The sequence below is a fragment of the Heteronotia binoei genome, chromosome 16 (genome assembly GCF_032191835.1).
Source record: "Heteronotia binoei isolate CCM8104 ecotype False Entrance Well chromosome 16, APGP_CSIRO_Hbin_v1, whole genome shotgun sequence".
In the NCBI taxonomy this organism is placed as follows: Eukaryota; Metazoa; Chordata; class Lepidosauria; order Squamata; family Gekkonidae; genus Heteronotia; species Heteronotia binoei.
Window position 1 is genome coordinate 32428934 of NC_083238.1, and position 25213 is coordinate 32454146.

At 41.6% G+C, this 25213-nt stretch overlaps 1 protein-coding gene across 1 annotated transcript in view; it reads left to right on the forward strand.

Moving 5' to 3' along the window:
• The window catches only part of RAPGEF4 (Rap guanine nucleotide exchange factor 4), a 252831-nt gene that overhangs the window by 211861 nt on the left and 15757 nt on the right, over window positions 1-25213 (forward strand). The window contains exons 18-24 of the mRNA XM_060257080.1: window positions 2729-2879; window positions 4182-4270; window positions 6878-6908; window positions 7494-7572; window positions 9978-10124; window positions 17845-17942; window positions 24047-24172. Coding sequence (XP_060113063.1) covers window positions 2729-2879; window positions 4182-4270; window positions 6878-6908; window positions 7494-7572; window positions 9978-10124; window positions 17845-17942; window positions 24047-24172 — 721 coding nt within the window. The remainder of the gene's footprint in view (window positions 1-2728; window positions 2880-4181; window positions 4271-6877; window positions 6909-7493; window positions 7573-9977; window positions 10125-17844; window positions 17943-24046; window positions 24173-25213) is intronic.

The window sequence follows — 25213 nt, forward strand, 5'->3', positions numbered from 1 at the left end:
CCTACTTTTTGAATGCCTGTGTAAGTGAGCAATCAGTTTAAACCTAGCTGCCATTAAGAACGTGACTATTAGTCCAATCCTTCTACAGAAGCCATGCTCTGTGTGTCTTCACCTTTGGAGGTAAGGTGGATGGATGGTGACCAGAGGCAGAGTCTTTTCTGTGATGGCACCCAGAACCTGCAGTGTCCCCCCGCTGTGGTTTGCCAGCCTTTATGCAAGAGGTGGAAACTTTTCTCCAGGGGTCTTTGGGGGGGGGGGGGAGGGACTTGTCTTTCTTTCTCTGCCCAACTGTACCATTGTTTACTCTGGTGGTATTCATTTCTTCTTTGGCCAGTAGATGTCCTGTTCTGCAGTTTGTAATTTGATATGCTTTCTTAATCTGCCTCTGCTTTTGATGGAAAATGGTATTTTTCATTGCTGACTTGAGTAATGGTTCAAACTCTTCAACTAGTTTTCAGTTGTTTTTAATTGTATGGATTTTTAATGGTTTGGTGTATTGGTTAAGTGTGCGGACTCTTATCTGGGAGAACTGGGTTTGATTCCCTACTCCTCGACTTGCAGCTGCTGGAATGGCCTTGGGTCAGCCATAGCTCTCGTAGGAGTTGTCCTTGAAAAGGCAGTTGCTGTAAGAGCTCTCTCAGCCCCACCTACCTCACAGGCAATGTTCCCTCTAAGCTGCAGAGTCTTGTGAGCAAAAAATCTATTTTATGAGCTACTGGCATTAAAGTTTTGAGCTACTAGCATTGAAGTTGTGAGCTATTGCATAAATTATTGTGCTCTGGGGCCATTTTTCCTGAGCTAAGACAAAAATGTATGAGCTGGAAGCTAAAAATCTGTGAGCTAGCTCGTGCTAACTCAGCTTAGAGGGAACACTGTTCACAGGGTGTCTGTTGTGGGGGGGGAGGTAAAAGGAGATTGTGACTGCTCTGAGATATAGGGCGGGATATAAATCCAATATCATCTTCTTCAATATCATTAAAATTTATTTAACTCAATTTATATCCCACTTTTCTCCCCAGCAAGGACCCATAGTGGCCTATATCACTCTCCTCCTTTTATCTTCCCAGCAACTCAGTGAAGTAGATTACCGGTAGATTGAGTAGATTGATTACCGGTAGATTGAGTGTGAGATTGGCCCAAGAGCCACCCAGCAAGCTGCCATGGCAGAGTGAGGATTTGAAACTGGGACTTCCAGATCCTGGACTGACACTCTAACCACTACACCACACTGGCTGTCATTGTTTTAAAAGCCAGTTCTGGTTATTTTTAATTGAGAAGATTGCTTAGGTATTTTAAATGAATAAATGGTATCCATGCTGAGAGACATTGTCTGAGAAAGTATGCTAGAAGATGATGAATATGAAGGGACTGAGTTTGTTATAACAAGGGAACACAGAATCCCCCTGGATGCTTACTCTCACCAACACCCCAACACATACGGGGAGGCAATGAATATACACATTGTTCCTTCTTACCACCAAACCTTGGAGTCCCAGGCTAATCCTGTCATTGGACAATAAATTATTGGTAGAAGAAACCTAAACATACCTTACATCTCTTGGACTACAGCAGTGGTCAAGAAAGCCAGGGTCCTCCTCTCCCCCAATTCATGCTTTTAAGAACTTGGCCAACAAACAAAATTATGGTAAAGAAAATCCAGTAGTTTTTGCATGTTAAATAATATACTCTTCATGTGTTCTTCCCTTGGAGAGTACTCCAGAACTGCAATTGGTACAGAATGTTATCAGGGGCTAGCCACTAGGAGCCCTGATCTCGGAAACTAATCAGGCTCAACCTTGGTTAGTAGTTGAATGGGAGACCACCAAGAAAGTCCAGGGGTGCTCACTGGAGGCAGGCAATGGCAAACCACCTCTGAACATCTCTTTCCTTGAAAACCCTATGGCAGGGGTGGCCAACGGTAGCTCTCCAGATGTTTTTTGCCTACAACTCCCATCAGCCCCAGCCAGTATTGCTGAAGGCTGGGGCTGATGGGAGTTGTAGGCAAAAAACATCTGGAGAGCTACCGTTGGCCACCCCTGCCCTAAGGCATTGCCATACATCAGCTATGCCTTAACAGCACTTTTTATCAGGGCTTTTTTTGTAGCAGGAACTCCTTTGCGTATTAGGGCACACACCCCTGATGTAGCCAATCCTCCAAGAGCTTACAGAGCTCTTCGTAGAGGGCCTACCGTAAGCTCCAGGAGGATGCAGGGCTTTTTTGAGCAGGAATGCACAGGAACACAGTTCTGACTGGCTTGGCATCAGGGGGTGTGACCTAATATGCAAATGAATTACTGCTGAGCTTTTTCTACAAAAAAAAAAGCCCTGTCCCTATGTGTGGAATCTTTGAATCAGGCATGACCTCAAATTCATGGTGTAAGAAAAGTTGTGTGCCTACTCTTCTGACGACACAAAGAGGATTGGCAACCTAGACAACTTACAAACTGTACCCATGTCTCATTATATGAACAATCAATCAGTTGTCATTTAAGATTAAACAGCCATTAAGTTTATCTTTCTCCCCTCTCATCAATAATCTGAAGACACAAAAATCTTTAAACTGTGGAACATGTGAAAATCTCATTGATTCCTCCTAGGCAGTTATGGTTTTCTACAGGATGAGAGCTAATTTACTGAAAAGTATGTCATGATGAGCAAAGACTGGGAAATTCTGGGAAAGGAGATAAAAGATTAGCTGAGTTGAATGTTTTCCTTGACATCGTGGCACTTATCATGCTCAACCTTCCCAAGGCACCGAGCAAGAAAAAGTGGATTATGCCCTAAACAATAAAAGGCGAGTCATCCGCCTAGTTTTGCAGTGGGCTGCTTTGTGTGGAGATCTCCTGCAGGAAGATGAAGCTGCCACAGCCTTTCTGGAGGTAGGGGCACAACTGCTACAGATGCCATTCACTTTCAGAATGGATTTTTATTTGGTTTTTAAAAGAACATATATTAGCTGCTTTCTCCCTTGTGGATCTGAAGGCAGCTGACAATGTAGAACATTATTAAAAATAAAAACAACAACGTAACAGTCACCATTTATGGTATTAATCGTAAAAGAAGCAAACCCACCCACCCCCAAACCATGTTGAGGCTATTTCTCCAGTTTTAGAATTCACTTTCTGAGGAGATGACTCTAAACTGCAGAGTGATATTTCTGTCTGCCGTGAATTTTGCAACAATCAATACTATGGCTGCAGTTGTAAGAAAGGAAAGATACCAGCTTATTTCATAATATGAATGGTGTCATGTTAGAATTATTGTGAAAATATGGCAATTGGGAAGACATGGGACCCATATATTTAACTCACACATTGACTGGTGGAGCAGTGTTTTGCAAACCTTCACAGAGAAGCTACAGTTAATAATTGCTAGTAGAATATCAGAAACAATAAAAAAATTAAATGTTCAGTATAATTTAAAAAAAAAAATTCCTGACCATAAGCTGAGAAAGTAGATTAAACTTCCCTTTCCAGGATAAGCAAAATTATTTTTATTGTTCAGATTACAAGACAACAGCGACAAGTCCTGTTTGCAGAGTAGCGCTTTTGGTCCTGTTTGCAGAGTAGCGCTTCATGTGATATTGGAGTTTCATAAGAGGAACTCATTACGTGTCTTTGGTTCCTCTAAAAAAAGCAATGGAGGGAGGGACTGATGTGGATCATGGAAGTTTTGACACTTTTTTCTCTCTCTATGCCATTTTCCCAATCAAAATGCCTTTCCCCCTCAGGTTTCTGTTAACCCTAGTAGGGAATAAAGACAGCAATAGAGGTACCTGTCTTTTTCTTTGCTGCAGCTAAAAGTATAGCATGGGGATCATTTTTCATTGGGAAAACTGCATCTAGGGTTGCCAGGTCTGGGTTGGGAAATATCTGGAAACTGGGGCTGGATCTGGGAAAGGGTGGGGATTGGGGAGGGGAGGGGCCTCAGCAAGGTACAATACCATAGAGTCCATCCTCCAAAGCAGCCATTTTCTCCGGGGGAGCTGATCTCTGCCAGCTTGAGATCAGTTGTAAAAGCGGGGGATCTCCAGGTCCCACCTGGAGGCTGGTAACTCTAATGGTATCAGAGTGGAAAACTTTTCCTTTCCTCAGCACCATAGTTCCTATGATATTTTATCTTGACAAATCAACAGTTTCTTTGAATTATTCTTTGAAGAGTATTTTTTTATCATTTACCAGGAGTTTTATGTGTCTGTATCAGATGATACGAGGATGATTACAGCACTCAAAGACCAACTTCCAGAGCTGGAAAAAACTATGAAACAGCTGTAAGTGTAACCTTTGGTTCATTTATTCTTCACAGATAACTAATACTAGCCATAAACCATGCTTGTTTTCAGAATAGTCACCAGTGAAGAATTTAGCTAGAACGTTTTTAGGAATGAGTCTACTGGCACCTTTAAGACCAGCAAAATTTAATTTAAGGCTTTCATGTGCATGCACACTTTTTTTAGATACCTAAAGAAGTTTGCCTGTACATAAAAACTTATACCCAGAATTAAACTTTGTTGGTCTTAAAGGTGCCACTGGACTCAAACTTTGTTCAGTTTCTTCAGACCAGTACACACACACACACACACACACACCTCTGAATCTGTTTTTAGGAATTTGTGTTTGTGTGTGTAGCTCCATTTCATTGGCTGCTCCTGAGGATGGAAAAAAAAACTGAGAAAGAAATGATGGTGAAGCATTAGCTGTGTAATATTAGATATTATTGGAGAGGGACTAGATGAGGGGCTGGTTTATATTAACTGTTAATATACACAGTTAATGCCACACAGTCAGTGTTCTCTCAGTTTCTGACAGCAATGCTGATTCTGTGAATTAGGTAGATCATGGAGGACAGAAAGGGTTGCATTAGTGCTTAGTTCTTGAGTTTTCTTACCTGCTCAGGAAAATGCTGATCACTACTTTGAACATATGAAGCTGCCTTATACTGAATCAGACCTTTGGTCCATCAAAGTTAGTATTGTCTTCTCAGACTTGCAGCGGCTCTCCAGGGTCTCAAGCTGAGGTTTTTCACACCTATTTGCCTGGACCCTTTTTTGGAGATGCCAGGGACTGAACCTGGGACCTTCTGCTTCCTAAGCAGATGCTCTCCCACTGAGCCACCATCCCTTTGGAGTCAGTCAGCATGTCTCCCTTTGGAGTCAGTCAGCAATTCTTCTCCAGGCCAGTTTGGACAGGGATCCTGGAGGCTTTTGCCATTTTCTGGGCATGGAGCAGGGATCACTGAGGATGTATGTGTGGCAGGGAGGTATTTGTGAATTTTCTGTATCATGCAGGGGATTGGACCCTGGAGGTCTCTTCTAACTCTATGATTCTCTGCCATTCTCAAGAAGCAGCCAAGGTGGTGGAAAGATGGGCTGGAGGGGTGGACCTGGAAGCACACTGGGAGACATCTTAGGTGTTTTGTACTACTAGACAATATGGCAATGAAGGCCACACAAAGTTTGTGAAAACACTTTTGAACCTGCTAGTCCCAAAAAGCTATGGGGGTTGTAGCAATCTCAAGCAGAGGAAGTGGGTAGAGAAAGGGTTAAGCACCTTCTCTGCTCTGCTGTTTCTGAACATATTGATCGCATGAAGCTGAGTCAGACTGTCAAGGTCAATGTTTCTGGATTCAGTATCTCTGGATTGAACCTAGGACTTTTTCATGCAAAGCAGGCACTATACTACTGAGCCACAGCCCTTCCCCATTCTTCACTCTAAATTCCTGGTTCTGAAGGGGTTTTTTTTCCTGGTGTGCTGCTACATGTGTTTGCATGTCACATGGTTAGCGTTCTAGTTCCAGCCTTTTCCAGCTGCTTTTATGGAAGTATCTCAAGGAAAAGGAAGGTCACAGTCACAGAACCTTTATTGGCATAACAACAGCAGTATCAAATCAAGGAAGCAGGAAAAAAGGTGGTTAATTAAACGTTCTAAATAGACTTCTCCTCTTATAAGCACAGTAAAGGAAATTTGCCACCACTTCGATGGTTTCAGCCTTATTTGAGGCTAGTAAGCTTACTGTCTTGCTTTCATCAGATTTACCCTCCAGGGATTGCAATATAGGCTCCAGATAAGATGCACATAAATCACAGTAGAATCTACAGGATAAAAGTACATGGTCTGTTCCTTCAGTTTCCTTCAGCCCACAGGGACAGAGCCTATCAAGGAATGGTATTTTTTTTAAACCTCCCGTGTAGCACGGCACATTAAACGAAGCACATTAAAACGGGCTAACATAAACGCCCTTCAAATATGGGGGTCAATCAAATAAGAAAAATACTCTGTAAGTGAACCACTAAAATGAATCCCCCATTGCATGGGAGAGCAACACCCAGAAGTGAGACTTCTAAGGTCTTGAATCTCCATGTCAATTAATCTCTGTTTAATCATGACAAAAGCATGCTTCTCCTAAAAAGAATCAGATCATCAATCCTAAGCCCCATTGATGGGATTTTCTCTTCAATGTGGGTCAGCCAATCAGATAGATAAGATTCATGCAGCATATGTGCAATGAAGGCTATTAGGCCCACTTTTGAAATGAAGACGCAGCCAGAATTTGAAAGTGGAGATCCATGCCTTTGTCGCTAAACGTCTCTGGTTTGTCTCAAGACAGGTAAGTTCTATCTTTGATGCTGTGGTCTAGTGGCAGCTAATGATCAGAGTTCCCATGTGACTTTGGTCAGTACTCCCTAACACCTCTGTCTGGGTTTATTATGTTTGAATGAGACTTCAGATACTTCCAGTCAGCTGTGAAATTGGAGCACAGGTCATCTGTAACTGCTACATAGGAAAGTCTTGTAAAGCACACATAAAGACTAAACTGATAGATGGTTGATCAAATCTGTCAAAAGAAATTTAGTGAATGCTGTATTTGTTTTTGATAGATCAGAAGAAGCTAAAGCACCTCAGAAAAAGGTAAATGTTTTTAATATTTAATTATAAGAATAAAAGTACCCATATAAAAACTGTTGTTTTACCAACCAGTGCACATATGCAGGGAAGAGCCATTGTGGTGCAGTGGTTTGGACATCAGACTAGGATGGGAAGACTCTGGTTCAAATCCCTGCTCAGCCATTATATTCATTAGGTGAATTACCTTTCTTTCTCAGCAACCTGTTCTATGGCGGGCTGTTGATAACTATAGGGAATTATTTAAGCCTCCTTGAATTCCTTGGAGGAAAGATAAGATCATAAATAAATCATTAAATAAATCTTTACCACGTGTTCTTGGGCCAGATACACCTGTATCACACACTGATGTGGTAAAGTGTCACAACCAATCCTGTCATATGTATTTTAGAAAACACATGTTTGTCATGGAAAGACATATTAATATAGACATGTAAACCATCTTATCTGAACACATTAAAAGAGTTGTAGTTGAAGATGCCCTTCTGCAGCCAGAACTGTATGAATATTTTGTTACTTTATGGATTATGTACTATAAATTTGAGGTTTTCCTCACACTTATGGGGATGGTGTTTTGTTTTTTTTTTCCAGCACAAAGTTCTTTTGCAGCACTTTAATACAAGTGATGAAAGGACTCAAAAACGGCAGCCTATCAGGGGAAGCGATGAAAGTAAGTGAATGCGTGGGACTGACTGGTGCTAGAAGGGAATGAAACTCAGGTGGGTGGTCCGGCAGTGCTTTAAGGCATGATACCCTAACCCCTGAAACAAATCCACCCCACATAATGAATTTCACTATAGATGAACTCCTTTCACCCTGATTTTGCTGTACTCTAAATTGAGGTATCTGTTAATAAAGCAATCCTATGCCAGAGATTCAACCAAAAGTGGACATTATTTTATAAATGTAAAAAATATATATATAACAAGTGACTTATGGAGCAATCCTAAACAGAGTTACACCCTTTTAAGTTATATGAAATCTATGGACTTAGGGGTAGTTTTGTAGGAAAAATAGGTGGTGGAGCTCATCCAGGAATTGTTATGCAGCTACACATACTATACAATGGACAAGGAGGTGGAACTCTCAGAAGGAGGAGGAGGAACTCTCAGAAAGATTCAGGAGCTGTGCTCCTGTGAGCTCCCACTGAATCTGAGGCCAGGCCTTAGAAGGCTATAACACTGTTTAATGAGCAATCCTAAGAAGGTCTTCTCACAAGTAAATCCCAATTTAATTCAGCAGGGTTTATTCCCAGGAAAGTATTTTTAGGATTGCAGCTTTAAATGTAGGGGTGTATTCTGTTTAATTTTCATCTAGGGCTGAAAAGACTGGTTTTGTCCCATCTGTTTTCTTTGGCAAATTCCCATTTTCATTTGCAATTGTTAATGGTATTTTATATCATGTTTCTATTAGACACAATTCGATACCAGTTTTACATGTTTACACTCACCTTTGGGAAAAAATGACATCAGTTGTGTAAGTGCCATCAAGTCACTTCCAATTTGTGGCAACCCCATGAATGAATGACCTCCAAAACTTCCTATCATTAATAACCTCGCTCTTGCAAACTGAGAGTATCTCTGGTTTCAGCCCATAGCTCTTCCAGTTCATATTCACTTGAACATAGTATTGCAGATCTGTTCTTCATATGGTCTTTTGGGAACATTATTTAGATTGCATTTTGGCACAATGAATGTTTTGGCATTTTTCTTCAGATTTATTCTAATTTTCAATATTAACAATTCATGGTTTTTACCACAGTTAGCTCCTGGTCTTGTTTTAGCAGAGAGAACAGAGCTTATCAATCGTCTGCTTCCAATTATATCACCTTTGATGTTTGTATTGTAGTGGTGTTGATGTATACATAGTTTGTTGGTATAGTATACATAGTATTGCTTGTTCGGTTGCCTGAAATTTGTTTGTAATGAATGAATTGTTGTCTTTACAGAATTCTTTGAGTCAGTCTCCTCTGTGAGTCAGTCTCCTGCTTCTTTTTGAACTCCCAGTCTAAATTTTCCAACAATAATTTATTCTACTTTTTTCCTTTTGATTTTCATATATGGCTGAAAAGATATTTTTGTCCTGTTTATTTTCTTTGGCAAATCCCCATTTTCATTTGGAGTTTTTGATAGTATTTATACCATTTTCCTATTATACACAGTTTCACATGATTTTTAAACTGTTTATACTGAACTTTGGAAAGAAAGGGCATCTATTTTAGCAGCAGTATTTCTACTGAATTTCATTGATATGACTGGGTTTTAAAGGATGAAGTCCATATTGTCCTTAGAGGGTGTGGTGGGGGGGGGAGATAGAAGTGCCTGAAAATTTCTACATCTAAATATCCCCAAATTTGGTAAGGTCTTGACTTTAAATAATCTGTAGGGTCCATACTCCCAAAACATAAAAATCTAGAAATCTTTACTCTTTATAATTCTTTATATTGTTCCTTTTGGCACTCTTCTAGTCATAATACAAGCTCAGTGCAGAATTGCTTAGAACAAATATACTGTGAAAAATAGCAGGAACATGCATACCTGATTTTAAGGTTATCAAATGATGGTTTGTAGGAAAGCCAAAGAATCATCTCCCTGGTCTACTGCATTACAAATAAGAAAAACAAGAAGAAGGAAACTATTAATAACTGGAAGTGTACGTTTTATGAACATTCGTGACATGGTGGTTAGAGTGCAAGGGAGACCTAGATTCAAATCCCTGTTCTGCTACAACATTCAATAAACAATAAACAAACTTGAGGTAAAAAATCAATAATTTAAAATAGTGAATGCAACTAATCAGGTTAAAACTTAGACTTCCTCTATTTCCTTAGTTTAACAGTGCTGTCCTGATCACAGTTACACTTCTCTAAATCCATTGAAATCAAAGCATGTAACTCTGATTAGGACTGACTGTGAGTGAGTTGCACTAATTAAGCATCATTTGGGACTTTCAATATGTTTTGAAGACCATTGTATATATAAGGAATGAAGCGAGGCCCTTCATATTCTACATCATACTGTCTGTCCTGTTGTTCCAGCCACTATTTATAACTTGGTTTCTCTTATCTGTCTCAAGTTTTGTTCAAGGTGTACTGCGTCGATCACACCTATACCACTATCCGAATACCTGTGGTGTCTTCTGTTAAAGAAGTCATCAGTGCAGTGGCTGACAAACTGGGCTCTGGAGATGGCTTGATATTAGTAAAGATGAGCTCTGGAGGAGGTAAGGTATTTGCATAATCTTTAACACTCCTCATTTACCTTGAAGCAGCGGACCATAATGGAATGGAAAGATTCATACTGATCTTTTTAAAGACTTTTTCAAAATAATTTTAATAACTGACAAACTGGACTCTTTCTTTGCCTGTCCCTGTCTCTCTCTTACTCTGTCTCTCTCTGGAAGAGCTCATGAGCAGAGAGAGTTGAGGTTTTATGCTCTTCCTGCCCTGCCTTCCTATTTGTCATCAGAATAGGAACACAGCCTATAGATTAAGTACACGGCATAATTACATTATTGGATGAGCTGTAAACTTGGACGTTAATTGATTTAATCATTGCATTAATCTTAGCTGATGAATCCATGGAAGCCAATATTAATTGGTGGGCCTGTTCACTATGGATACACTTGTTTATTTTTTTTTAGACCATTTTGATTCTGGTGTGTTATTGTAGTAGAGTATCGAAAAGACAGCATTAAAGATGGTTAAAGATGGCCTTGCCGTTTTCCATGGGGGTTGACATTGGTTTATTAATTTGCAAGTTATCAAACTTTTACCTTCGGTGTCTTAGAAAGACTACCTACACTGAGGTTTCTGAAATGTGCAAATGCACTTAACTTTAAAAAAAAAATTAAAATAAATTTTTATTTCATTAACAATATTTCATTAACAGAGGGAAAACAGGCAAAGAAAAGAAATAACAACACCTACATAATAAAAGGAAGACAGGTGCCATATTCCAACTTTTAGGGGCATTAAATCAGTACATAATCCCAACAGGGAAATTGTTAGCAACTATACACGCAGAAATAATTCCAGTCCTGGAAGTGTAAATTAGATGGAATAATCTTATTCTCAGCTAAATATTGCAGTATTGAGAATGAGGTAAATACAAAGGTGCCATTCGTATAATCACAGGAGTGAGGGTTTAGACCATCAGTGATCTTTCTCATCATAAATTATGCCCATAGTTTATCAGACCATAGTTCTAAAGTTGGTGCTTCCTTAGCTTTCTATATAGAAGCAATAGCTAACCTTGCTGCCACCAGTAAGACAGAAATCATAATCTTCATGTCCTTACTCAGGAAAATGTCAGACCACAGTTCTAACAAAGCTAGATCCAAGTTAGGAGGAATGATTTGACCTGCTATTCTACCAATCCTAGTTAAGACAACTTGCCAGAATCCTTGGATGATGGGACAGTCCCACCAGCTGTTTCAGAATGTGCTAACTTGGCCACATCCCTTCCAACACAACAGGCTAATGCTCTTACATAAGAACATAAAAGAAGTCATGTAGGATCAGGCCAATGGCCCATCCAGTCCAACACTCTGTGTCACACAGTGGCCAAAAAAACCAAGTGCCATCAGGAGGTCCACCAGTAGGGGCAGGACACTAGAAGCCCTCCCACTGTGCCCCTCCCCCCAAGCACCAAGAATGCAGAGCATCACTGCCTCAGACAGAGAGTTCCAACAATAAGCTGTGGCTTATTTTTCTTAAGTAGCCTGGAAGGAGTGTAGTACCAAATGCTCTTAAATTTAATTAATTAATTCATGAAAAGGTCACATGGTTAATCAACTTAAACTAGTTGGCAGCCCACTGGATGTGTTGTAATAATTTGAGTTAGTCCTTCCCTGATCTTTTTTTTTTAATTGTACCATGGTAGGTTTATGCTGATAGATGTTCGGGTAGAGCTACAAGAGGCAGGGGATATTCTTGTGGCAGGGAAAAAATGATGTTAAATATAAATGGGGCTGGATGATGACTAGCCCTGATTTTATTTTATTTATTTATTTATTTATTATGTTCGACTTATATCCCGCCCTCTCCGCAAGCGGACTCAGGGCGGCTCACAACATCATATCCACACGGTTAAACCAATAAAACATATAAAACCATAATTTACATTTTTCAGTTTTTAAAAACATATTACAATTTTAAAAACCATTATATAGTGCTGGATCCATACATTATAGGCGGCATTAAATTTCCAAACAGTGATCACCGGCATTCTATGTGATGTCCGGTGGCAGCCGTCTTTCTGTCAAGCATCGAAGGCCTGCTTGAACAACTTGGTCTTACAGGCCCTGCGGAACTCAAACAGATCCCGCAGGGCCCGTATGGCTTCTGGAAGAGCATTCCAAAGCTCTGGTGCTGCCACCGAAAAAGCCCTAGATCTTGTCACGCATAACCTGGCTTCTTTTGGTCCGGGGGCGGACAGTAAGTTTTTTGCCCCTGTAAAATTTTGCACAAGAAGTGAGAACATGGCCAGTAAGAAAGCTTATTTTGGTAAACTATAGGGACCTGAAATGATGAAGCAGGAAGGAGAGGACAGCCTTCCTGATTTTTTAATTTTTTTTTTTCATTTGAGCACCCTAGATGAATATACTGCCACAAAGAGATTTTTGCAAAGGAAAATTAAGGTTCACAAAATGGCACAAGCAACTAGACAGAGAAGCTGCATGAACCTAACTGCACATTACCAGTGATTATGCAGGTATACCCTGCGGTACTTGTGGAACCTCCTACCAGGCAGCTGCAAAAACAGTGAATGCCCTTGCCAGTGGGGGGGTCACATTTCCTTGCTGATGAAGCATTGTAGTGTGCATGCTGTAAAAATGGGACCTCTGCGCAGCCACCTTGAGGAATTCACCCAGATTGCCGTGTGACTATAAAATAACTTATATGCAACTATTACAGTACAAAACCAATTGCCATTGAAGATCATAATTTTCCACATTGTTCCTGGGTCAGAAATTTTGCAGAATTTGATAGTTGAAGTGTTAGAGAGAAAGGTCACATAACGGGAAAGTCTGCATCACAGTTATTTGGATTGTTCTTTTACGGTATCAGCACCTCTGGCTGATTCTTATGCTGAAATATGTTCAGAGGGTACAGCAGATCTACACCTGAAACTGCAAATAGACTCTCTGCAAAGTCTAACAGAGGTAAATAGTGACTTATTCATATCCCCAAGATGAATGCAGAGTCCAAAGACTTACATGTACTTGTACAAACCCTAGGTGAGGCTAACTTCTGGTGCCCCCTCCTACATTGATAACTATGTGTGGGGCACCCAATTTGGTGCCCCCAGAAGGCTGGTGCCCTAGACAGTCACCTAGTTTGCCTCGTGGCAGGGCTGGCCCTGAGTGAGTTGCAGGATTATGTCAAGCTGTGATGTATTCTGCCTTAATGTTCCATTGGAGAAGGGCTTTTTCTTTTTTTAAGCTTCAGCATGTCTAACTCCGTTTTCTTTGTTTGGTTACAAGATTAATATTTGACCTTTAAAGGTGAGAATTATGTCAAGGTAAGGATTTGGAAAGGGAACACTGCTTTTGAGACACTGCTGAGCCTAGTTTTAATGTGGCGCTCTGACAGTTCATTAAAACTACATTGAAATGCTAAAGGAACTCCTGTCAAGAGCTGCTCTTTTTTGCAAATAAATTGGTGCCACTGTTTTGCAATTTCAATAGGATTTCCTTCACCAGCGTATGTGGCAATCTACTGGATCTATGCTAGGACAGAGTGATTTATAAGTCAGTTAATAAGCTCTTTTGCACCTGTCAAGGATGCACATTTTCCCCCCAAGTGCTAAATAGAAGTGAGTTTTAATTCTTTCTCTAGGAATTATTATATGTCACTGGCTTGGATTCAGGCTAATATTTCTGCGGTTGTAAAAACTTCTGCCCATGAAGTGTTTCTACCTGTGGAAATATTAGTCTGGATCCAACCACTATATGGATAAAAACAGCTGTTACATTCCTTAACAGATTATAGTGGGGGGGGGGGGGGTGTTAGAGTTTCTAAGTGATAAACCCTGACCTGGATAGCCCAGGCGACCCTGATTTGTCAAATTTCAGAAGCTAAGGTCCCGGTTACTGTTTGGATGGGAGACCACCAAGGAAGTCCAGGATTGCAGTGCAGAGACAGACAATGGCTGCAATCACACACACGAAATAATGAACTCCCAATGCACTTTCAGTGCACTCTCCAACTGGATTTTGTCCATTCACACAAGTAAAATCCAGTTGGAAAGTGCATTGAAAGTGGATTGAAAGTACATTATTTAGTGTGTGTGATTGCAGCCAATGGCTAACTACCCCTGAGCATCTCTTGCCTTGAAAACTCTTCAGGATCACCATAAATCAGCTGAAATGTGATGGCACTTTACACACACTTAACATTTTTTTCTGATCTGGGGGTTAGAATAGCTCGGTTGCTTTCAGATATTATTAGTGTTTCAGGGCAAAAGACTGATAAATCCCACTGATGGCTGCAGCAGTACTTTGTCATCAGCATGGCCTCTGTCTCCACGCACTGTTAGAATTAATGCATAGACATGCTAGAATTCAGGTTGGCTGGTGGTGTGAATCCTAACAGAATAAAATCAAAGCTTGGAAGACATTAGGCAGCTCTATAAGGGGAGAGACAAATAGGGGGATTGAGATTGGAGGATGTGCAATAGAGCTGAAATCTGCATGGACTTTGGATGCAACTGGAGAAATTTCTGGATGACATCAGAAGTTAGTTGTTGTCTCGGCAAAGATCCATCCCAGAACCATATATAGTCAGTGCAGTGTAATGGTTTCAGTGCTGAACCTGGAATAGGGAGAGCTGGGTTCAAACCCTTGCTCAGCTATGAAGTGCTGTAGCCTTGAGGTAGGGTTGCCAAGTCCAATTCAAGAAATATCTGGGGACTTTGGGGGTGGAGCCAGGAGACATTGGGGGTGGAGCCAGGAGCAAGGGTGTGACAAGCATAATTGCACTCCAAGGGAGTTCTGGCCATCACATTTAAAGGGATAGCACACCTTTTTAAATGCCTTCCTTCCATAGGAAATAATGAAGGATAGGGGCACCTTTTGGGGGGGTTCATAGAATTGGACCCCCTAGTACATCGTTTTGAAACTAGGGGGTATTTTGGGGAGAGGCACTAGATGCCATACTGAAAATTTGGTGCCCCCCCCGAGCCCCTCCCCCCCGAGCCCCTGATACCTCCGGATCAATTCCCCATTATACCCTATGAGAATCGATCTTCACATAGGGAATAATGAAGTGCCCAGCAGACATTCCCCCCCCCTCCTGGTTTCTGGCGACTTTGAAGCAAAGGATTGGCATCTCTACTCATGAATTGCTGCCAACTTCTTCAAAGTCACACACACTGCATCCCAAGAGGAAGCCTTTCAATCGGAGACTGAAGCCTCCAGAGCTGGAAACGCACATGGCCCTCTGGGGGCGGGGCTTCCCCCCGCCGGCCAGCTGACTGGGAGCAGAAAGGAGCCTGGGAAAGTGGGAGAACACCCGCTGGGACCTGAGGATTGGCAAGCCTACCTTGGGGCCAGTCAGTCCCTCTCAGCCTAAGGAATGTAGTGAGTAAAAAATGGAAGAAGCTGCCCTCAGGTCCCTGAAAAAGAAAGGGGGAGGGAATGTGAAAGGGGAGCAAGAAGCTGCTTCTTTGGGGAGAGCTACAAAGAAACCTGGGAGGCTCATATAGTAGCTAGTTTTCAGCCTCACAAAGCTTGCTATAAAGCACAGTCAAATATATCTTTGCAGGGTCATTTCTGGATTGCAAACAAATTACATGATCTTAGTAATATCCCAGGAACATCCCCCAGAGGCTATAAAGATGAGAACAAACTTCTTCGGGATGCTGTTAACGCTTTCCTATAATCTTGTGTGCCCCACCCCCCCCAAAAAGTCTGATATTTCTGGCTAGTCTGGTCTGAGTCTGACTAGTTACAGGGTAAAGAACTTCAGCAGTTTCCTTGCAAGATAGGCAGAATGTAAATGAAACACATTTTAAGAAGTAAAGAACTTGGGAGGCTTTGGGGGTGCATAGGAACCCCTCACCTTCAGCCTCTGCCTCACCCCTCCCCTTGGCACTGTAACTGCAAATGAAGCACATTTTAAGAAGTAAAGAATTATGAGACTGATGTGAAAGTTGCTGAGAATGTACAGACATTGCTGCATTCACACGCTGTGTTAAATCAAACTTGTTTAAACCATGGTTTCTGCCACAATCTCTTGTTAATCTTCCAGACATAAGCAACAATTTAGGGGTGAATCTAGGAGGGGCAGAAGGGGGCGCTTGCCCTGGCTGCCGTTGGAGGGGGGCGCCAAATAGGGTATGGGGTCCATTGTATTCTATGGAACCATAAGACAGAATGGCCCACAAGGAGGCACCATTTTTTAATTCCCCCCCCCTCAAAAAACATATAGATCCAGATTGCATGTAAATGCCAGTTCATCCACTAACTTCTCTTCATCTTCCCTACATTTCCATCTCTGTGGCCAGAAAATTGCAAGGGCCAGTGCTGTTTAACAAACCATGGTGGATTCAGATGTAAAAAGAGGATTCCTGCTGGATCAGTGGTCCATCTAGTCCAGCATCTTATTTCTTGGAGCAGCCAGTCAGTTGCTAGAGCATAAAGGCCTATGCCTTCCCCTGATGCTGCCTTCCAGTGCTGGTATTGCCTCTGAATATGGAGGTTCCTTTTAGTTACCCTGGTTAGGATAATGACACACAGCGGAAGCTGGGTTCAGGTAGCCGGTTCATGGTTGACTCAGCCTTCCATCCTTCAGAAGTCGGTAAAATGAGTACCCAGCTTGCTGGGCGGGGGGGGGGGGAGTGTAAATGACTGGGGAAAGCAATGGTAAACCACCCAGTAAAGAGTCTGGCAAGAAAACATCATGATGTTATGTCCCTCCATGGATTGATAACGACCCAGTGCTTGCACAGGGGACTAACTTTACTTTTTTTTTTAACCTTTTATCCACTCATCTAGTTTGGTCAGATCCTTCTGTAATTCTTCACAACCCACCTTGGTTTTCACCATCATGAATAATTTGGCATCCTCTGTAAATTTAGCCACTACTACACTCACTCCGAATCCCAGGCCATTTATGAAAGTCACAGCAATCCACAGTTCATAATAAATAGTGGTTGACAAACAGGCTGGGTGCCTGCATGGTTCGTTAGAAAAGCTGCCTTCATGCATCACAGCTAATCAGCATAAACCACAGTTCATCATGGTGTCTGATTATAGTAGCAGGTGAGGTTTCCAGTCCTCCATTTGGGGCAGAGGATCCCCTACTTTGGTGGGCTCTGGCCCACTGCCAGCCAGCTGGCCAGCAGTGAGAAATCCTGCTCCCAACTGATGTTTCGGGGTGACTTTCAGTAAAACCGAAAGTGCCATCCCCAATGTGATGACATCACTTGCAAATGAATAATCATATCAGGAGGTGACATTCTGGTTTGGGGGCAAAAACTCTGTGGTTTGAGGGCAAATTTACCATAGAGTTTTGCTCAAAAACTAGAGTGTTGCCCCTGATGCAATGGTGTCTCCAGGTTTTACTGAAAGTTTCATGATGTCACTTCCAGACTCCCACAAGTACGTCAGGAGCACCCTGCTGGCCAGGTAAGTGGACCTGGCAACCCTAGCAGCAGGGTATTCGTAGAGAGCAATCCTAAGCAAGTCCATTTAGCATCTTATTCAGGTCTGTTCAGTTGGGTTTACCCCCAGGGAAGTGACCTTAGGATTCCGCTAATAGTCCAGTCATTAGACTAGGTATATACTAGATGTCTATAATGTAGAAAACAGTAGAATTCCACTTTGGTCAAGCATTCTGTTCTGTACCAGGGATACATCTAACAGTTTGAGTTTGTTGCGAACATCTTTGATAACTTGTATATTTTGCAACATACCTCTAATGCTTTTATGTTTACAGAAAAGGTGGTATTGAAACCTAATGATGTTTCAGTGTTTACAACTCTCAGTGTTAACGGCCGTCTCTTCGCTTGCCCTCGAGACCAGTTTGACTCACTGGTATGTAAGTATGTTAGCTTCTGTCAAACATTCCCGATTCAGATGCTGTCTTTAGATGCTCTCTTCAGAATGGAGGGCCTTGATAGGGGTCTTTCTTTGCCTGCATTTTTTTTTTCAGCCTTTTAACAAGCTGTCTTTTCCGGATTTTCAAAGCCCATGGTAGTTAAGAGTGTTGTTGAAGCCCATTGCTATGAATAAAGACAATAAAATAAGTGCATAAAGTAGGGCATTTATTATTTCCCACTTCATATTAGTTATTGCATGCAAGAATAATGTTGCTCAAGTTTCAGGTGTGAAAGTGATTACATATCACTGTCCTATATGTCTTTCCTTTAGTAAAAAGAAGTTGAATGCAACAATATCTTATTGTTTTAAATGTTTAATTATTTTAATTGTTTAAATGCTTAAACCCTATTTATGTGGGATCCTTTGTTGTAAGCCACCCTGAGCCACTTGGTGGGAAGGGCGAGATATAAATCATAAAATAAATAAATAAAATAAATAAATAAATAATAAGATGAAACATTATATAGACTGAGGCATGATACAGCCATAATTCTTTTAAAATAGGATCCCAGCACTTTATAATTAAAATCGTAGAAGATGTTTACATATTTTTAAAAGTCTGTTTTTCCATTAGCACAAAAATATTTGCAAATACTTACCAGAAGTAATTCCAACATCCTCTAAGGGGGTTCACTTTGATGGGGGTGGTGTGTGTGTATTTGTTTATAAACTGTGCTTTTGAGTTCCTTTTAACTTCATTAAAAGCAGCTTTCATAGCCAAGTGGTGTCAGCATGGATACTACTTATTGCTCCAAGCTTTGATGCAGCCTTGTAGTTTGCTTCTAATAAGCTGCTTTGTAGCCTTCATTTCCTTTCAGAGGCACTGCGACCAAGACAATCTTACCATTGCTTCAGGTGCAAAGATAATTTTAGAACTACATCTGTTTTTAGAAACAAAAATAAAATTGTGGTACCATTATGGGAGGCGGGGGGGTGGGAGAAACTTGGTTAATTGGGCAGCTCATGCATCATGCAATCTTCAGTAAAACCTGGAAGTGACATCATCGCATCAGGGTTAACACTCTGTTTTTTGGGCAAAACTCTATGGTAAATTTGCCCTCAAACCATAAAGTTTGCATGCTAGCAAAATGACTTGGAGTAAGTGCTGCCTGACTCACCCTGCCACATTCTAGCCAAGAGACTTAGGCAGGAGCTGGCTGTCTCTGGTCGTTTTCGCACTCACCTTAATCAGCAGCGACGACCCTCTTCACCGCGCAGGATCTGCGCGGATTTCGCACTAATTGCCGCGGAGCACCCAGAAGAGCCGGAAAGTCCCGGCGCTTTTGCGGCGCAAACGGAAACCACCAAAACCCAGTTTCCGTTTGCGCTGCAAAAGCGCCGGGACTTTCCGGCTCTTCTGGGTGCTCCGCGGCAATTAGTGCGAAATCCGCGCAGATCCTGCGCGGTGAAGAGGGTCGTTGCTGCTGATTAAGGTGAGTGCGAAAACGACCTCTGTGAAATGGGGTACAATGAGCAGTGCTACACAAACTTGGAGCTCTTTCAGTTTGTTAATGTCAACATTTTTCCTATTGGATTCTAACTTTGTACTACTTTGAATGCTTAACCACTGCCCACCAGCTATATGTAGCACTGCTCATTGTACCCCATTTCATCATCTGATGAAGTGTGCATGCACACGAAAGCTTACATTCTGAATGAAACTTTGTTGGTCTTAAATGTCCTACTGGACTCCAACTTTGTTCTATTGCTTCAGACCAACACAGCTGCCCACCCGAATCTACCTACGTGGGCATAATAGTGAGCAGAAACATGCAACAGATAGTCTCTTGGTGAGTTCAGTTGAATAACATGCTCTCATTGGCAAGATCTCCCCAGTCATAGAGGTGCTGGATTCTTCTCACTTCCTTTTTAAAAAAAGAATTAAGTTCCATCAGATTGGACAACACAGTAACTGGACCATGATCTGCATCATGAAAGATATAGCCCTTATACAGGGTGATAAGAGCTCAGATAATTTTATCCAGCTCTACAGCAAACAGCCTGTCCCTTTCTGCCAGCCTGCATTCTCTCACTCTGCCTTACTAGTCTTAGCAAATGTATTTTTTGGACGGAGGATGTGTGTATAATAGTTCCCTCCCCATACTTCCGGGCTCTGGGTCCACTTTGGCCTTTCTGAAAAGTGAGGGGACACTTTGGACCAAGCGGAGGAGAGTCAACCACAGGCGCCTTTACGGGGCTCATTTAGTCCTGCTCTTTATTCATGTGTGTGATCATAACATAGTCTAGCCAAAACTGTCCATTTACAGCTCTGATTGATTTTAGTGGGAGAATGCAGTGCCTGCTGTTAAAAATGGATTTGATTTTAAACATATTAACTTTACCTGGCTTGAACTCACATATTTTGAATACTTATGCTGCCTTTTCCTTTGGAAGAGTTTATATAATGTATGCGGCAAAAGCTTTAGAAAGTATGTTATTGTGATCTGAATCAAAGTAGACTGGAAAGTTTAAGGGTCTAATTAGAATAGACAATACCTTAAATGCAAGTTGGGTTGGAGGAAATCCCAACTCAACTTGCTTTAACATGTGACCCAGCACTCACCATGGAAATTGCCTCCTGTGCACATTTGTGGCAGCATGAGAGGCTTCATTATTCCCTCCCACCCATTTTAGTAAACAGAAGAGGGACAGAGAGGGGCTGTTTGTTGTCCTGCTGATTCTATGTGTCTGCTGGGGTCGCACATTTAATGTGAGTTGCATTGGGTTTTTCCCAACCCAATCAGCCTTTAAATGGACCAGCCAAGCTGGGCAGCTGCAAGCCAGCACCACAGAGGGCGCTCATCTCAGATCCATCAGTAGCCTCTGACCAATTTCCCACTTGCCTTACACCACTCTCAAGCTCCTCTTCTCAGCTGGGCTTCCCTCCAATTTCACACTATCCGCCCTGGGGCTGCAGCTTGTGTCAGCTTTTTTGTGTGGCAAACAGGAACATCTAAAAACCAGTTTCTGTTTGCCACGCAAAAAAAACCTCCCGATACTGGCTGCAGCCCCAGAGCAGAGAGTGTGAAATCGGAGGGAAGCCCCGCTAAAAGGAGCTTGAGAGCGGCGTAAGGCGAGTGGGAAATCGGTCACAGTGAATCAGTTTGCCTTCTCCTACCCTACTGAAAGGTCTGATCTTGGTGACTGCTTTAACCCTCCTTGAGCTACTGTGATTTGGCTCCGCTTCTTCCTGGCCACTGCCAGCCCAGAAAGTCAAATGGCCAGTCTTTCCCTAACATAACAGAGTTTTTAAGCTCATGATTCTGACACTTCCATTGCCAAAATAAAAAGCACTTAGGATTGTTTACAAAAATTTATCTCCCACTCATGGTTTTTGCCTTCTCATGAGAAGAGATAACCCCTTGTATAATTTGATGATAACCAGTTCACAAAGCCGTGCAATTGGCTACTGAGGTTAGCAGCACTTATGTTTACCCACAAACAACTTGCAGAGGAACCATGATAATAGTCTGTCTGAAACCACTGTGGTTTTACAGTTTGTATTATTTTAGATCTATAAACTGGATAACAGTGCAGGAAGGGGAGAAGGAAGCAGACCTATAATCACTCTTCTGTTTTTGGACAGCAACTGGTCACAGATCTGATTTTAAGGGGGAAAGCATATTTCCCCTTCTATTAGCTGCCATAAAGCTTTTTTAAAACATGCATCTGCTTGCCCTTTGCCTTTGCTAAGGCTTTTGAAGATTCTGCCTTCAGAACTGAAGAACCAGGATTAGCCAGAATAAAACTAATATAGATTTACAGCCTAGCCATAAATTCTCTGTGGTTTTGTTTTAATTGATTTGGTCCTAGTGGTCTCACTTGGGAAAGTAAGTTGATTAGAACTTTGGGTCTTAGATTAGAGACGAGAGGCATAAATATCATGAAAGAACAAGCACTTTCAAAGATATCAATTAACGAACTTTTGCTGATTATCAAGTGATTTAGAGTTATTCCTTTCTGGAATCCAAGGGCTACACAGGCTGTGTCTCTGCTGAGAATGGCATTGTTAAATCACATTTAACAAATGCTAGGGGGGGTGGGGGAGAGAGAATGATGAGAACATATGTACTGAGTTGGTTGACAACATGAAGTGACTGCACTGAATTTACTGCTCCGCAGCAGTTTTGCAGTCATCCGGGAAACTGCGGGTCTGCCTAACAACTCTGAGGAATGGAACTCTGTACAACAACCAATGAGTGGTCATGGCGCGAAGCTTGACTGTCATGATTTGTTATGGACTGGGGGGGCATTATTGAGGGTGTATATAAGTGGGGTCCCAGCCCCGCCATTTTGCCTTTGTGTAGTATGTAGTCACCAATAAAGTAGTCTATGTGATCTACCAATGCATTGAACCCAGTATATTTCAATCATCCTAGGTGACAGGGATGCCAGCCTCCAGGTGGGACCTGGGGATCTCCTGGAATTGCAGCTCATCTCCAGATTACAGAGATCAGTTCCCATGAAGAAAATGAATGCTTTCGGGGATGGACTCTGTGGCATTGTACCCCACTGAAGTCCCTGTCCTCTCCAGGCTCCATCCCCCAAATCTCTAGGAGTTTACCAACCTGGATATGGCAACCTTAACCCTCCCCCATCCCCCACTGGTAGCCAGAGGGAACCTGGTAGCCCTAGGTGATTACCATACATGTGTCTGCTTCACAACATGTTTAGATGTTGTGAAACAGACATTTTGTGCATGTATGTGACCATTTCATAGGTCATGTGTGTGTGTGGGAGGAGTCTTACACCAGTATTCCTTTGCAGGGCCAGATCTGGAGTGGGGGCAGAGGGGGGTGCTTGCCCCAGGTGCCGACGGAGGGGGGGAGTAAAATTGGGTATGGAGTCCATTGTGTTCTATGGGACCATAAGATAGAATGGCCCATAAGGGGGTACCATTTTTTTTTAATTTTGCCCCCCCATCAAAAAACATGTAGATCTGGTCCTGTTTGGAAGAAGCCCTTATGTTTCACTTCTGCGTTTTAAAAAGAGACTTGCTAACAGAGAAGGAAAAGATCAGATTAATAAAGATCTCACAGTGTCACCATTCTTAGGTTAAAACAATTTTATTTGGTAACATATGGTAACAAATTATATTTCTTGCATCATTAATAACTTCTTTTATCTATCCCATATATTACTTTCTACCAACCCCTTCCCCCGTTACTTGACCCCCACCGGTGTTATTTACTTAAAGTACTAATGTTTAAAGGTACCCTTAACTAAAAAAAACAAAAATTAATATTCTTCTTTCTAAGACTTAATCATTATCAAAAATTGTCCAATGTCCTTTTATTTTCCACTTTTTTTCTACATATCTTCTGAACTTTTTCCACTCCATCTTAAAAACTTCTAAATCATAGTCTCTTAAAATTCTTGTTAATTTGTCCATTTCATTCCATGTCATAACTTTTACAATCCAATCCCATTTCTCTGGTATTTTTTCTTGCTTCCACAACTGCACATATAATGTCCTAGCAGCTGAAAGCAAGTACCAAATTATAGTTCTATCTTCTTTTGGGAATTTTTCCATTTGTAATCCCAACAGAAAAGTCTCTGCAACTTTCTTAAATTCATATCCCAAGATCCTAGAAATTTCTTGTTGAATTATCTGCCAATACTTTTTTGCTCTTTCACAAGTCGACCACATATGGTAGAAAGAACCTTCATGTTTTTTACATTTCCAACATCTGTCTGGCATCTTATTATTCATCTTTGCCAATTTCTTAGGAGTCATATACCATCTATACATCATTTTAAAACAGTTCTCTTTAATACTATGACACGTCGAAAGCTTCATAGAGTTCTTCCACAAATATTCCCAAGTTTCCATCTGTATTTCTTTATTTACATTAATTGCCCACTTAATCATTTGAGATTTCACTACTTAATCTTCCGTAGACCATTTTAAAAGTAATTTATATAATTTTGAAATTAATTTTTCGTTGTCTCCAAGCAGAACTTTTTCCATTTCTGTTTGCTCTTTTCTTATTCCCTCAGTTTTAAAATGAAAACAGTGTCACCATTCTTGTCCACAGACACCACTACAGGAACAGGAAGGCCCCTCAACTGGAACCATGGGAACGTTTGAACTCATGAGCTCCAAAGACTTAGCATACCAAATGACAGTGTACGACTGGGAGCTCTTCAACTGTGTGCATGAGGTAACAAGAAAGCATCCATCCCATCTATTTCATTTCAAGCTTCCCCATCTAAGAATGTGAACTAATTTATATACATAGAGCAGGACTAGATAGTATAACCCAGGGATAGACTGTACCCTTGGGGAGGGGGGGATGCTACTTCTTCAAATTTTAAGTTCCTCCTTAGCCGTGCTGTTTTTCTGCTTATTATGCAGCACTCAAAACTGCAGTTTAATGTGGTATATTTTATTCTACCTCATCCTGCTGGCAGGTAGGCATAGGATAGCCTTTGCAGACATCAGTGCCGCAACTCATATTTTGTACAAGCTTTCTTATACGAAGGCTGCCTACATTCAGATGTCACATTAAGCCTCCCTGCTTATGGACAAACCAAGCCTGCTGATGTCCTTGCACATGCACGCCTCACTTTCTCCTCCTTGTCACACAGAGTGTGATGATAGAATTCCAGTTTAAAGCCAATTCTGGTTAATGTGGGATGCATGAATGTGGATGCGCCATTGAACTGGAGCCAGTTTTCCCTCCACAAGCTGCAATTTTAAATTAGAGTTTAATCCAGGTTTAGGGCCAAACTGAGCGTTATGCTGGGGGTTCTGTGAATTTAGCTCACAGTGTTTTCTTCCTTTAAATATAAAGAATACAGCACCCAGTTTGGATCAGAACCACAGCACAAAGGAAGGAGAGTCCTGAAACGGCTCAGTGGAGTCACAGTTTGCCACACTGGGGCAGATGAACAGGCGGTAGCCATATCAGTCAGTATCCTTGTATGTTTCCTCAGTGGTTTCAGGTAGGGAAAATGGCTTGTGGACTAGGCCTTAAACCCCTGCATTGCACTTGAGTTCCAGTCATAAGCAGCTGTTTAAGGAAAAATCTCCAGGTGCTTCATATGCAGAACTCCCAGCATCTCATCTGGTCTGGCTCTTCCGTTTTGTGGAGGGAAACTAATTCTGACTAAGCCACACTCCTACATTTGTCTGTCATGGATGTAACCTAAGATAATGTTGAGCCAGGATCCCTTCTTTGTGTTTTGATCAAAAATGGAGT